At 43.9% G+C, this 16352-nt stretch overlaps 1 protein-coding gene across 1 annotated transcript in view; it reads right to left on the reverse strand.

Annotated features, from left to right (window-relative positions):
• Nucleotides 1–1387: 1387 nt before the first annotated feature.
• LOC139667246 (alpha-1,3-mannosyl-glycoprotein 4-beta-N-acetylglucosaminyltransferase B-like) overlaps nucleotides 1388–16352 on the reverse strand; it is a gene marked incomplete at its 3' end in the record, with an annotated part of 28933 nt that continues 13968 nt past the window's right edge. The window contains exon 5 of the mRNA XM_071546694.1: nucleotides 1388–1463. Coding sequence (XP_071402795.1) covers nucleotides 1388–1463 — 76 coding nt within the window. The remainder of the gene's footprint in view (nucleotides 1464–16352) is intronic.

Below are 16352 nucleotides of genomic sequence, written 5' to 3' on the forward strand. Positions count from 1 at the left end.
AGAGGGCGGAGCCAAGGTGGAGGGGGCGGAGTTTGGGCCGTCCACAGCTCCGCCTACTATTAGCCTGTAATAGACGACCTGTCGATCACTAGAAAAACCCTATGTTTTATCTGTTATATCTGTTAATGACAGTTATTTTGAAAATCTCCATCAGGACAGACATTAGAAGAAGTGAAATTAGCTGCTGAGACCAAAACCTCTGGTGGAGAAAATGTCTTGACTTTATATTTTATCAGAAGTCGGTTTGTGGTCTGGTGACTTCATGTGTTGGAGGTTTGGAGTCCTTCTGGACGTTAGAGGAACTGCTGCTGCTGAGCTTCAGGATCGACTTCAAAATTCGATTTTTTCGGTTTTGGCCACTTGGTGGTAACCATAGAAACGGCTGTGTCCATGGCTGTGTCCATGTGGTAAAATATATATAGGCGAGACATCTCCTTCCCTTAAAGAGCGTATCACTGAACATAGGAGCTCCATTAACAGGAATGATGTAACCAGTCCTGTTGTAAGACATTTAAATGAAAAGCAACATCACATTTCATCTCTACTTTTTATAGGCATAGAAGTGATTAAGTCCAGCCAAAGAGGTGGTAATGTCAATTTTCTCAAGAAAAAGGGAGAAGCATTTTGGATTTTCTATTTCAAAAGTTTATTTCCAGGGGGCATGAATGAGGACTTCTCAATTAATGAGTTTTTATAGTGGTTCATAAATATCTCTCATTAATGTGGTTTTGTAGTGGTTTTTTATGATGTATTTTTTTTATGATGTATTATTATTTTTTATGTTATTCTTTTATGATGTGTTTTTTATGATGTATCTTGTTGCTCTTCCTACTCTTTCCATATATAGCACTTTATAAAAAGTTTTTTAAAGTGTTTTTAAAGCAGGCCACTTCAAACAGGCAAATTTTGGGTTGAGGCCTCTTCTGTACAAACTCCAGTCCCACCCCTTAGGTGCACTTCTCCAGTTTAGGACCTAATATGGAGTCACCCATGATGCCCCTTATTGGACACTCCCCTTGCCTCCCTGCCAGTCTGGGACTACGATTGGCCTGATGCCACATGACCATATACCCAACCCATCTTTATAGGTACCCCATTGGCTGATATGTGTGTGGATGTATATGACTTTTATTTTTTTACCTTTCTGAAATTTTTCTGCTACCCTACAATGTTGTTTGTAATGTGTTTCATGATGACCCTGGTGAAGGCCACAAGCCGAAACGCGTTGGTCTAACAATAAAGTTGTTCTATATACAAGTTTTAAGCTTTTTAAACCATAGAAACGGCTACAAGATGCTGCTGTAACAACAGTTGATGTTTATGGAGCCATATGTAACCACTGAACTGTGGGACAGGAACTGGATCGATGTCATTGATTATTTCCTACCTGGACGTAGTAAGTTCCTTTGGACTGAGCGTACATCATCAGGAAACAGTAATCCAGATTCTGCTTAGTCCTCCACCTGAGGAAGAGGAGGAGGAGGAGGAAGAGGAAGAAGAAGCAGAGGAGGAGGAGGAGGAGGAAGAGGAAGAAGGGGAAGAAGAGGAGGAAGAGGAAGAAGAAGAGGAGGAGGAGGGAAAGAAGAAGGAGAAGAACAAGAAATTGATTACTGATTGGACCTTTTATTCATACACACACACAAACTCATATTCATTCACACACACACACACACACACACACACACACACACACACACACACACGCACAGCCTGGATCACAGTGTGTTTCATGCTGTCAACAGACTGGCAGCAGCTGGTCCTGGATCAGCAGACAGCAGTCAGTTTACTGGGTTTAACGCTGCTCAAACAGCCTGAGAACAGGATTATGGGAGCAGAGACGTGATCTCAGCTTCCTGAACCGGACGTCCAGCAGACTGACGGGGGAACAGGGACAGGAGAAATCTGTGCTGAGGTTTCTACTGAAGTGAATCTTTAGTTAAACATTCACCATGCAGAAACACTCACCGTCTGCAGACTGAACGTTAAGCGGTGTGTCGTCAGTCGATGGTGTGACGCTGACACGTTTCTTTCACCTCACACAATTGTTTTGCACTTTTTTGTCACTTGGAACATGTAAATAAATATTTTTTCCTGCATCAGTAAGCCTCAGTTCTGCACATTCTCCTTCCTGTTTTACATCAGCGTGCAGGTTACTCTAATTTACCCCAGCACCATGTGAACAACAGAAACTACTTTCACAGGTTTATGAAGGTTCAGATTTGCCCGTAGCATTTCTGCCAGATGAGCAGGAAGCCGACAGTCTGTGGTTGAACATTCGCCAAGCGGACAGATCTACGCTCTACAGACTGAACATCAACTCGTCTGTCATCAGTCACAAAGTTTCTGAAAGCAGCTGCAGGTTTGTCGATGTGAGCAGAGACAGGAAGCCTGAGGGAGGTGAAGGTGAAACGAGCGCTCAGTGCCAGCGTTCTCTCTCTCTCTCTCAAACACACACACAGCGTTACCATGCAAAATAGAAAAATAGGATCATCTACTATGAAAATTTGCACTTTACTTTGTTCCTGACATGTATTTTGTTGCCAAATTGCCATATGCTTTCACCATTACGCAATGCCAAATGCCAAAAACTATGTGTCCCTCTCACCATTACGCAGTTGCTAAATACGCAACTGACAAACAAGAAAAACAACACAGTAAATATGTAAAAAGCACGGCGCAGCAAAAAGTCATGAAAATAAACTGCAAAGGCATCTTACCTTCACCCGACACACACACACATCGCCCTTGATTGGTTAATACATTACGCTACATTCAAAACAATTTAGTAAATCCTCTCCAGTTGTGTCTCATGTCACTTAAATCAACTCACATAGTGCAATATTTATTATTACTTTACTGAAAGAGACTCAAAGCTCCTCGTCGGGAGACAGACTGGGAGCAGAACTCAACCTGTTGCTGTAACTCAGTCTCAGTAAAACAAGGAGCACAATGTTCCTGAAGCATAGCAAGTTTATTTCTGTTTTTTCTTTCTTTGTAGATCGCGATAAATGTATTTATGCTGTGTCACCCAGTGTCACCCTAGTAACAATCAAATTAAGACAAGTGTGGGCAAATTTGGCGCCCCTAGTGGCGTGGCGCCCTGGGAAGTTGCCCTGTCTGCCCCGCCCACTCCTCCCAATCTCCGACCAAACTAAAACAAAACGGCTCTCCTCCATCCTGCAGACTTGTTTTGGTTATATAAACAGAAATCTATAGAACACTATCATCCGCAGCTTTGTAGAAACCTGTTGTACCACCTGACGACCAAACATGAGTATTGTAGAAACAACTTTTTCTTCTCCACAATGAAATCAGGGACGCACTCTGTCAAAACTCTTCAGAGTAAATCCTGCTGCCTGTTTCCCACAAGATTCTGTAATTTACAATTTTCAAATGACATTACCAGAAAATGAGAACACCATGATATCTACTGTTTCCGTCCACAATTTGAAAAATGCTGTGATGTAAAGTTCAGGCCATATCGCCCTCCACTGCTGTCTGATAAGGAGAATTTATTGTAGAGAATCAGACTCATAATAATATCGTAACAAACAAAATCTCTGCTGAAATCTCCCCACAGCCGGAAAGAAAAGAAAGAAAGTGATGCAAACAGCAGCAGATATGAGAAACCAGCTTTTCTTTCTTTCTTTCTTTCTTTCTTTCACACACACACACACACACACACACACACACACACACACACACACACACACACACACACACATATACAGAGTTTCGGAGCGATCATAACAAGCTGCTTGCAGGATAATCAGAGAAACGCTGCCAGGAACAAAATGAATCAGTGAGCCATGAGAACACACACACACACACACACACACACACACACACACACACACACACACACTCACACACATATGTGTATCTGCCCATACAAAAGACAAGTCTGCACATGCAAAAGCACACACACACACTCTGATGCTCCCAGATTCTCCCAGAGCAGGAGGCACCATGGGAGAACAACCTGATTAGAGAAACAACATGGAAACACACAGTGCCGCGCTTTCCAGCCAATCAGCATGCAGCGGTCAAAACAAATGTTCTTCTACATCTTCTACATCTGCAACATCTTCAACATGTTCAACTTCCTCTATGTCTTCAGCGTCTTCAACATCTTCTGCATCTTCAACATCTTCAACGTCTTCTACGTCTTCAACATCTTCTACGTCTTCTACGTCTACATCTTAAACATCTTCAACTTCTTCAACATCTTCAACGTCTTCAACATCTTCAATGTCTTCTACGTCTTCAGCATCTTCAACTTCTGTCTTCAGCGTCATCATCTTAAACATCTTCTACATCTTCAAGTTCCTCTATGTCTTCAGCGTCATCAACATCTTCTACATCTTCAATATATTTCACATCTTCAACATCTTCTGCATCTTCAATGTCTTAAACGTCCACATCTTAAACATCTTCAACGTTTTCAACGTCTTCTACATCTTCAACGTCTTCTACATCTTCAACGTCTTCAACTTCTGTCTTCAGCGTCATCAACATCTTCTACGTCTTAAACATCTTCAACTTTTTCTATGTCTTCAACGTCTTCTTCGTCTTCAACATCTTCAACTTCTGTCTTCAGCGTCATCATCTTAAACATCTTCTACATCGTAAAACTTCCTCTGTTTTCAGCGTCATCAACATCTTCTACATCTTCAATATCTTTCACATCTTAAACATCTTCTGCATCTTCAATGTCTTAAACGTCCACATCTTAAACATCTTCAACGTCTTCAACGTCTTCAACGTTTTCAACGTCTTCAACATCTTCGTCTTCTACATCTTCAACGTCTTCAACTTCTGTCTTCAGCGTCATTAACATCTTCCTACATCCTCAAAATCTTTCACATCTTCAACATCTTCTGCATCTTCAACGTCTTCAACGTCTACATCTTAAACATCTTCAACTTCTTCTGTCTTCAACATCTTGAACGTCTTCAACATCTTCAACTTCTGTCTTCAGTGTCATCAACTTCTTCTGCATCTTCAACGTCTTCAACATCTTCATCATCTTCTATGCCTTCATCATCTTCTACATCTTCACCTTCATCCTTAAAATCTTTCAGATCCTCCACTGCACCAGACAGCAGTCCAGAATCCTGCACATCTTTCCTCATTGGCAGAAAATTACATTTATATTTCACATTTTACATTCAAGTAATTTCTGTGATTCTGATCCACTGAGCTCAGCAGCAGAATCAGCTTCAGTTCCTAGATCACCAACATTACAAGGGACTAACAGTAAGGAGGTCAAAGGTCGGAGGTGACAGCACCCTGACAACAGATGGAACAAAATATTAGCGAAGGGAGAGACAAATAAAAGCTGGAAGAATGTTTTAGTAGTTTTTATTTTTTTTAGTGATATTAATTGTAATTGGATGGCTGATTTCCATCCTGCAGCTCCAGCCTTCCCAGTGGAAACAGCTCAGGTTTGTTCAGCTCAGTTCGTCCCTGAAACGCCACAAAGCAATCAGTGTAGAGTTGAATCAGTGTGTGTACAGATGAGCTGAGCAAACAGAGAGAGGCTGAACAACAGAGCAAACACTCGCTCCAATATTTACTGCAGGTTTACCAGCAGACTGAGGCGGCACCGACTTCAGCCTGCCACGTCCTGCACAGGCTGAATGTTGCAGCTGCAGAGCCGGACTGACTGACTGACTGTTTGTCTGTGAGGTTGGAAAATGGAAATCCTGTCTGGATATTATATTTTGCTTCTAAAACTTCTGTAACACTTTTTGTTAAGTACGCAGATGATACTGCCTTGGTGAGCCTCCTATATGATGGGGAGGAGGAGCATGGGCCAGTTCTTGACTACTTCCTAAATTGGTGTGAGAAGTCAAACCTTCTCCTAAACACCTCTAAAACAAAGGACATGTCCATTGATTTTAGAAGGCTGCGATCCTATAACCCTACTTTTATAAATGGGAGACAATAGTACCTAGGTATTGTGCTCGGCCATAAACTTAAATGGGACCTGTGGACTGACCTCATAAGCACTAAGACACAACAAAGAATGTACTTTCTAAAGAAATTGCTTTCTTTTAACGTCCACAGCAAAATGCCCCAAATGTTTTACTGTGCTTTTATTGAAACTGTTTTAACCTTCTGCATCATCTGCTGGTTTAGCAATGCTACTGAGGCACAGAAAAAGACAGTCAGAAAAACCGTAACAACGGCCAGTAAACTGTTAGGGATTACGATACCAAGTCTGGAATACATCTACAGAGATAGAACGTTGAAGAAGGCAAACAACATTGTGGGTGACCAGAGGCCCCCTTGCCTCCTCATTTGAATTGTTGCCATCTGGGCGGCGATATTGCCCCCCTCTATTCACTAAAAATAGATCCAAGTTTTCATTTGTTCCACAAGCCATTACATTTGTAAACAGGTAATGCACCAGCACCTTATCCCCCATGCACTTTGGCCATTCCTTCCTGGTCACAAAAGATTTCCAGCTGGTCTTGCCCGTCCCCCCCTACTGGTCTACTGGTGATTTTGTGATGTGATGTGATGAAATGCTAATCTATCTATCTATCTATCTATCTATCTTATCTATCTATCTATCTATCATAAAATGTAGTTTCATAAATGTACAAAACAATCAGCAGAGACAACCCTAAATACTAATTTATTAATTTTGTATATCAACTGCATCAACAACACTGAGCACAAAATTAAGAAAACAGAAACCTTCATGGGCCATTTGCTCAACATGTCATCTTCCTGCTAGTTTCAGCCACTGACCTGCTCTTCTTTACAGGCTTTTTAAAATATCTTTCTTTCTGTTTCTATTGTGTGGGGTATTGTACATAACAAATAGCAAAGAATCTGCTTTAAACATAGTATTCTGTAAATAATTCAGCCACCAATGTTTTACAAATCCCTTTTGCAAATTACCAGCTATTTATTTATTCATCAGAACGAGACAGAAAAATGCTCTCAGACTTTATCAACTGAGAAATACAGTAAGTGTTATGACTGATACGTGAATTGGCACATTTCTATGAAATGTTATCTAATTTGCATACGTAAATGATACAAAAAGTGTTTGTATTTGTGTCCATATTCAACAGATTCACATTCTGACAGGATGAAAGGAAGTTTGTTTTTCTTGCAGTGCTTCAGTGAACTGGAAAGGTTCGATGGATTTTGGGGTCGAACAGACAGCCAACAAGTTGACAGAAAATGCAAATATAATCATTAACACCTTTTATTTGCCTGATTTTTAAAAATCTAACAACAACAACACTGGCTTGTCTGGAAAAGTCATGGAGGGACATTTTGACAAGATGAGAGATTTCAATCCTAAAATTCAAAATAGTTCAGTCGACAGCGGCTCGGCCTTTGTAGCGTCAGAAGTATTTATGAGCAGATTTTTTACTGATATGTAATCTAGACTCTCTTCATGACCTTTGACCCTAAGAACAGACAAAAAGTAGCAGCTGCTGTTTGCCTTTGTAGCGGCCTGGGTGCTGCTAATAGAGAGGTTTATGTTGCATGTGATTAACACACAACCCTCCCTTCCTTGCCCCGCAGCCAACACACACACACACACACACACACACACACCCTCGTCTCTCTGGGTTTATTGTGTCGTAAATAGAGCCTTTCCCCCCCGGTTCATCTCCTCACACAGCAGTTTATCCGCAGTTTAAAGCTCTTTTTACTACAGAGACTCAATAGGCTTTTTATAAGAGCGCCGGGTCTAAAAACAATCCCGAGGAAAAGAGATTTTTATAGGAAAACAGTAAAGTTAACACAAGCCGGGCCTTGTCTCGGCCCTCGTCCTCGTGCTCAGACCGACTGTCCTGCAGCGATCTGTCGGGATCAGCTGCTCCGAAACCACAGAACAACACAAAACCGCTAACATTCAACCAGGAAACCAAACAGTCGACGTCCGTTTACTTCCACCAGAGACAGAAACTTTTCTACCATTTCTAATCAAAGTAGAAGGAAGACTCAGGGAATGATGTGGGGTATCATGTTAGTTTTGGGACAATTCAACTTCAATCTGACATTTAGAGGGGCGAAAACAAAACTACTGACTTGTGTTTTGATTGGAGTTGCAGAGGAGTAAATGACATTATCAAACACTAAACTAAACCCCAGATCCGCCCGTCGTATCGATTCAGTCAGCTGGATGTGAACATGCAGTTAAAATTTACTTTGAAAGGTTTTCTCACCCAGACCGGTTCATCCAGCCATAATAAAACAAGATAAGATAAAAGTTTATCGACACTGCAGGGGAATTCGTGTCGGACTTCGAACCCGCAGCACCGAGGAAAACATCATGCAGCTCATCATCATGGGATACAAAACACAAAAGAAAAATCACATAAAAATCACACACCCAGTCCAACCAGTCCATTAGATGTTGGGTGTTGAACCTCTATGAGATGAACATTTGTGAATAATATTGTGATATATATCAATATGGAACCATATACTGTATATATTCAGCCATATCGCCCAGTCCTAATTCAGACCAGTCAGGTCTTGCTAGAGTGGGGCTATGGGCGGAGTTATGGGCGGAGCCTGTTAACATCATATAAAGAACAAGGAAGTGGAACAAGGAAGAGAGCGGATTTTAGATTTGAGATATGAGATATTAGATTTTAGCTTAGATAACTGCAACATTTTAAATTTTTTAGTCTACTTAGTATCAACCTCTGAACCCATCGTCTATCGGTCTGACGACGATTAGACTCTGGGGGCGACGGACAATATTTGGGGGTTTCCGGTGCAGCCAGCGGACATCCGGGCCAAGACTTCCTCTTCCTGAGCCGGTCATTGTTTACAGTCCGATTAGCAACCTGAGACGCGAGAGTCGAACGTTTCTCCACACAAAACACAAACATCCAGACTTTCTGTAGGTGTTTTAGGTCCGGACGACATTTCGGCTAATCTCTATAAACAGAAATCTGCATATGAGACGTCGTCTCTCGACTCCGACTCCGTTCTCACGTCTCAAGTCGCTAATCGGACTGTAAACAATGACCGGCTCAGGAAGAGGAAGTCTTGGCCCGGATGTCCGCTGGCTACACCGGAAACCCCCAAATATTGGCCGTCGCCCCCAGAGTCTGATCGTCGTCAGACTGATAGACGATGGGTTCAGAGATTGACTTAGTATTGATGTTTTATTGTAACAGCAAAATAATTCAGTGTTTTAATGACAATTGTCTTTATGAACCTGTAATAATGCTGAAAGCATCAATAAACAAACAAAAGAAGTTGCTACAGTTAGCTGCCTAGCTAACAAAACTGACATGACAGTGACACGGGGCGACAGCCTGTTCTGTCTTGTCGTCTTGGTGAATCCCTGCTGAGGACAGGGACTTCGTTAGATCACTGCAGTATCAACACAATAACTTCAATTTACTCTGCAAAGTAGCTAGCGCTGCAGCTAAGCTAACGATGGAAACTTGTTCTACCTGGGCAGAAAAACAAAAACAAACCAGAAGTTCCATAAGTTTCTGGGGGATTGTGGGAGAATCTCAGTTTTTTAAAGATAATTTGTTGCCTTTATTGGACAGTTGAAAGTGGAGAGAGACAGTAAAGACGGGGCAGAGAGAGGCTGAAGGGAACGGGCCGGATTCAAACCCAGTGCCGCTGTGATTAGGACTGAACAAACTCCAGCAGTTGAGCCACCGGGGCGTTTCAGACTCAGAGCAAATCAGAGCTGCCTTTGGTTTCGTTATCCCACCGTTCATAACGAGGATTTCTCCAGACCTCCTTCGTTTGAGCCATGAAGAGGAAGACGACAAGAAACTAATTCCTCTTTCCACCGGCTGGAACATGATGAACGAAGCTCTGTGAAAATCTAGAAAAACCCTCTGTCTTCTCTCTTCTCTTCGTCCCGGATCTTTTTGCGTCTGTCGTCGGCCCGTCTGTCGGCTCTCCGGTTCGATCTGACGGTCTGTTTACCTGCTCGGTCCCGCCTTCATGCATTATGAAGCAGAGAGTCCTGACACTCCGTCTTCACTCCGGCAACAAGCTCAGACATTTATAAATCTGCCAGCTTCCCTCTCATCCCCCAGACGCTTCGCAGGGAAAGCAGAGAGCAGGAAGAAAGGAGGAGAGAGTCGGAGCGGCAGCCGCAGGAACACGGCCTGACTGCAGATTCTGGAGGAAGCATAAAGTTTTAAACCCGTCCTGTTCCTTTCTTCACAGGAGGCGGACAGAAATAACCCAGCGGTAACCGGAGAGAGAGAGAGAGAGAGAGAGAGAGAGAGAGAGAGGAGGTGTTGAGTCTCGCTCCGGCTTGCCAACTCTGTTCCTCCTCCTGCTTCGTGAGGAGAAAGACTTTCAAAAAAAGTCCCGAGAAGTGAAAAAACGAGACGAAGCATCAAAACTGGAACGGAGACAGAAGTCGGTTCTGCAGCAGCTGCGAGTCTCTTCCCAAAATTTGGTTTGGTTCCAAAGTGAAAGTGAGATATTTACCGTGTGAAAGAAGGTGACACAGGTCTGTTCTTACAACATGATTGACAGCTCAACTTTAACCCAAATGATGGAACTTTTTAAAGAATCAGAGGGAACTGACAGGAAAATTCAACCGTCTGTGATGTTCAGTTCATCCCAGCAGTTATTTAGTGATGAAGTCTTGTCATTTACTTTTTTGCTGAACCCACTTTCCCTCAGCACGCCTTGTCTACTTCTACTGCAAGTTAGTGATTTACTACGTTTCCCAGAATGCCTTTCAACCACCGGAGAACAAGCAGGGACTTGTTGCTTTCAGCTGTGGGTCAGGGTTGCCAGGTCTGTGGTTTCACATGAATAATATCTATAAATAAAAATCCATATTTTAAATGAAATAATTTATTTATACCCAAATCCTACCAAACTGACTCCAGATCAGCACGTACACACTCGCCAACATGCCACCCACGTACACACACACACACACACACACACACACAGTCTATGACACACACACACACACACACACACACAGTCTATGACACACACACAGCACACACGGGCTGTAACTAAATCTTTTCAGACAGGATCCCTGAGACTACAAAAAGGTTGAGAACCACTGGTCTACACCACAGAGCTATATTTTATTTATGATAATATACTGTATCTAATTACACAAGGCCATTTTAGGACCTAGGTGAAAGAACTGTTGAGGGAAAACTGCTTTTGATGCTGGCACACTAAACATTTATGGTGTAACTTTGTAGATATTACAATACATTTGGCAATGATAGCAATGCTGTTGGACTTTAAAAGCAGTGTATATGGTTTGGCAGAGGCATATTTTGAGTTCTGGTTTTGGGCTGGTTTTGATTGGCCATTGTGCTGGTTTTGTCACACAGACCTGGCAACCCTGCTGTGGGTTTACATGTCGGTGCCAAGAGAGAGAGAGAGAGAGAGTATCATAAGAGGAAGAGAGAGTTTTTCTAGTCTATAAAAAGTGAGTCGTCCCATTCTTCCTCAAACCCCAGCCTGTCTCTCTGCTGCATTGCATTCTGGTCTCTCTCCTGCTCCTGTGGTGAAGAAACTGGTCTCTCTCCTCTTCTCTGATGGATCTCTCCCTGTATGATTGTTGAACGTCTCTTGGTACAAAATGGCGGCTCTAGAAAGAAGCCCTCGCTCTTTGATCCTGAGGGACTGACACCAAAACCTGACGTTTACCGCTGAGGTTTTACATCCTGAAACATTTTCTCATATCAGACTGGAAACATCTGGAGGTGACGTCACCTCGTCTGTGATTGGCCGGTTATCCACCAAGAAGAACAACACAACAAACTACTGGATGGAGACAGAAAACCAATATACCAATTTACAGTATATATATTAATATCTGAACAGAAGACCAGATCTCCACCTCCTTTCTCCTTCTGTTCATCCCTCCATTTTCTCATCTCGTCTCCTTCTTTCCCTCCTCCTTCTCCTTTAAATCATCCATCCATTCTCCCTCCCTCCTTCCTCTCTTCCTTCCTTCTTTCCTTCCCCTGCGTCCCTTCCTTCTTTTCCTTCCTTCCTGTCCTTCCCCACCTTCTCTCCTTCCCTTACTTCTTTTCCTTCCCTCCCCTCCTTCCCTTCCTTTCCATTCCTTTCTTCCTTCCCCTCCTTCCTTCCTCTCCTTCCCTCTTTCCCTCCTTCCTTTCCTTCCCTCCTTCCCTTTCTTCCTCCTTCCCTCTTTCCCTTTCTTCCCCTCCTTCTCTTCCTTCCTTCCTTCCTTCCTCCCTCCATCCCTCCTATACCTTCACCCTTCCTTCCAATTACTGAGCTTGTCTCCTTCCCTCCTTCACTCCTTCCACCCTTCCTTCCTTCCTTTCCTCCCTCCTTCCCTCTCTATTCCCTCCTCCTCCTTCACTTTCTCCTTCCTTCTTCCCTCCTTTCTTTCCCCCTTTCCTTCCTTTCTTCCTTCCTTCCTTCCTTCCTTCCTCCCTTCCCTCTCTCATTCCCCTTTCACCTATGTCCATCACTTTCTTTCTTTCCCTCTCTATCCCATCCCTCCTTCCTTCCTCCCATCCTCCTATACCTTCATCCCTCTCTCCAATTAGTTCTTCTTCCCTCCCTCCTTCCTTCTTCCCTTCCTTCCGTACCTCATTTGCTCTCTCATTCCCTTTTCACCTTCCATCTCTCTCTTTTCATCTGTATCCCACCATCCCTCCTTCCTTCCTCCCTCCCTCCTATACCTTCACCCTTCCTTCTAATTACTGAGCTTGTTTCCTTCCCTCCTTCACTCCTCCCACCCTTCCTTCCTTCCTTTCCTCCCTCCTTCCCTCTCTCTTCCCTCATCCTCCTTCTCTTTCTCCTTCCTTCCGTTCCTTCCTCTGCTCCCTCCTTTTCCTTCTTCCTTCCTCTACTCCTCCTTCCCTCCCTCCCTCCCTTCACCTCCTTCCCTCTAGTGTGTTTCTATGGTAACAGGGCCAAAGGGGCGGAGCTATAGGTAATTAAATGAAATGATTTCACCTCAATTTGTATATTGACCCTTAAAGGCTGAGAGAGAGAGAGAGAGAGAGAGAGGGAGAGAGAGAGAGAGAGAGAGAGAGTGTGTGTATGTGCATACAAATGAGAATCTATATGTGTGTGTGTGTGTGTGTATCAGTGTGTGTGTGCGTGTGTGTGTGTGTGTCAGTGTGAGTGAAAGTAGTTGTGTGTCTCTCCTTAACATTCTCTCTCTCTTTTAAGATGAGAACCAATTTGAGAGAGAGAGAGAGAATGTGTGTGTGTGTGTGTGTGTGTGTGTGTGTATGTGTGTGTTTGTGTGTGTGTGTGTGTGTGTCTAGTTAGCTCGCTCAGCGTGGTTCAGCGCCTCATGAATTAGCCATGACAGGCTGACAGAGGCCCGGGGAGCTACACACACACACACACACACACACACACCACACACACACACACACACACACACACACACACACACACACACACACACACACACACACACACACACACACACACACACACACACACACACACACAGCTAAAGGTGGGAAACATGCACATAGACTGTCACACCTGCTAAGACACTGAGAGAGAAAAGAGGAGGGAGGAGAGAGAGGACAGGAGGAGAGGAAAAGGAGTGAAGGAGAATGAGAGAAGAGGAGAGGAGAGGAGAGGGGGAGAGAGGAGAGGACAAGAGAGGAGGAGAGGAGGAGAGAGGAGAGGAGGAGAGGAGAAGAGCGGAGGAGAGGAGGTTTAAAAAGTGTTGGACACAGAATCAAACATTTCTAAAATCCAGTCTAGTAAATAAAGCTGATCGTTAGCTAAATGTTTCATGTGACCAACAGGTGAAACTGCTGTGTTTTATTCCTGTTGTCACATAATCGTTTTATTTTAAGATTATGTTTTTGGGCCATTTTTGCCTTTATTTTTGAAAGTTGCCAGTAGAGAGACTGAGAAAGAGAGAGAGAGAGACAGAGAAAGAGATGTGATGAACATCCCAGACTGGATTCAAACCTACAACGTCTCGGTCAGATGTGTCACACCTCAGACCGCTGAGCCACCGGGACGCCGTGACATCATCGTCCTGTCATGGAGGAGGAACCGAGTCTGAACATAAATGCTGACTCATGGTTCTGTGAGGAAGCATTCAGAGCGCTTCCAGTTCTCCGTTTGGTGATTCTGACCGTGGAGCAGCTGAACACTAGATGGCAGTGTTGTAGTCAAGACCGTCTCAGTCAAGACCAAGACCAAGACAAGACCAAGACCCATACCAACCAAGACCAAGACAAGTTCAAGACCCATACCAACCAGGACCAAGACAAGTCCAAGACCCATACCAACCAAGACCAAGACAAGTCCAAGACCCATACCCAACAAGGCCAAGACAAGTCCAAGACCCATACCAACCAAGACCAAGACAAGACCAAGACCCATACCCAACAAGACCAAGACAAGTCCAAGACCCATACCAACCAAGACCAAGACAAGACCAAGACCCATACCCAACAAGACCAAGACAAGTCCAAGACCCATACCAACCAAGACCAAGACAAGTTCAAGACCCATACCAACCAGGACCAAGACAAGTCCAAGACCCATACCAACCAAGACCAAGACAAGTCCAAGACCCATACCCAACAAGGCCAAGACAAGTCCAAGACCCATACCAACCAAGACCAAGACAAGACCAAGACCCATACCCAACAAGACCAAGACAAGTCCAAGACCCATACCAACCAAGACCAAGACAAGACCAAGACCCATACCCAACAAGACCAAGACAAGTCCAAGACCCATACCCAACAAGACCAAGACAAGTCCAAGACCCATACCAACCAAGACCAAGACAAGTCCCAAGACCCATACAACCAAGACCAAGACAAGTCCAAGACCCATACCAACCAAGACCAAGACAAGCCCAAGACCCATACCAACCAAGACCAAGACAAGTCCAAGACCCATACCAACCAAGACCAAGACAAGTCCAAGACCCATACCCAACAAGGCCAAGACAAGTCCAAGACCCATACCAACCAAGACCAAGACAAGTCAAAGACCCATACCCAACAAGACAAGTCCAAGACCCATACCCAACAAGGCCAAGACAAGTCCAAGACCCATACCCAACAAGACCAAGACAAGACCAAAGGTACGTCTCAAGTCTCTTATTTGATATTTCCTCGCTCCTCGCTTGAACCGGAAGTCGTTCTGGTCCGCCATGTTGAAGGTCGTCCCAAAGCTCTTATTTCTGCTCTGAGGAGCGAGGAGGGAGGAGGGAGGAGGGATCTCTGAGGAGCTGAGCGAGGAGACACGAGAGCAGCCTTCCTTCCCGGAAGACTTCCAGCTGAACGTCATGACGTCGCTTCACATGACGCTTCAGAGGAAAGGACGTCTCATTTCTCTAAAAACAGATTTCCTCGTTTCCTCTCTCCTCACAGGAAAAGATGCAAGTGAGGGAAACGTGGATGCAATTTAAGAGACTTGGGATGCACCCCTTGACTTTTTATGGTCAAAACCAAGACAAGACCGAGACTGAAAGAGCACAACAACAAGACCAGGATCGAGACCGCTCGCAATTTACAATAGTAAATGTAACACCAGGCCGTCCTTCCACCTCTGAACCCACAGCCGGGTGGTTTTTTACACCGTTCACAAACTCCTTATGGTCAGTAAGTCCAAACCAGATGACCACAGAGGACGCAAACACTGCTGGCTGCTGTGGAAACGCCTTCCTAACAGTACATAGTGCAGCAGCAGGTAGAGCTGCTTTATTCACCATTTTATTCATGATTCAAAGTAGCTGCGGTTACATAAGACATTTTTTTTCATTCTGAATGAAATCATTCCGAAGGAAGATGTGTTTACATGAGCGCTAAATATAACGATCTCATTAAGCTGTGTGTTTACATGCTCCACAGTATGGAATCAGAATAAAAGTTTCTGACATGCGCAAAACACCGAATCAGCACTCTAGCACGGGCTTATGTTTTTAAAAGATGGAGCTGCGTCGGTTATTTCTTTACTGCTGTTCTTTCTGATGAAACAACAGTTTTATCAAAACATACGACTCCATAAGTGTCAGAAAAAGACGTTTTGTTTTGTTTTGCCCCCCCGGGTCCATTTGTAATTTTCACCGCTGTAAACCGAAACTGGCCCGGAGAGGCGGAGTCAGGACTTGATATAAAAACGGGCTGCACCGCCCACATCAAGCCCGAGCGCCCCGGGGTTAAAAACAAGCACATCCATTAAAATCCTCACAGAAAAAAGGGGAAACGTAATTGACGTTAAATGCGCGAGCGTGTGCAGAAAGAGACGAGATAAAGAAAGTGATCGGAATGAGTGTTTACATGTTGACATTTTATCCATCGACCGGATTATGAAAGAGTTAAACAGCCTCTCAAACGGAATGAAATTTCATTCGGATCGGCCAGTTTATT

The sequence above is a fragment of the Centroberyx affinis genome, unplaced genomic scaffold (assembly GCF_046629955.1).
Source record: "Centroberyx affinis isolate AG114_WGS23_722 - 3 ecotype Tasmania unplaced genomic scaffold, CSIRO-AGI_Caff_v1 ptg005382l_1, whole genome shotgun sequence".
NCBI lineage: Eukaryota > Metazoa > Chordata > Actinopteri > Beryciformes > Berycidae > Centroberyx > Centroberyx affinis.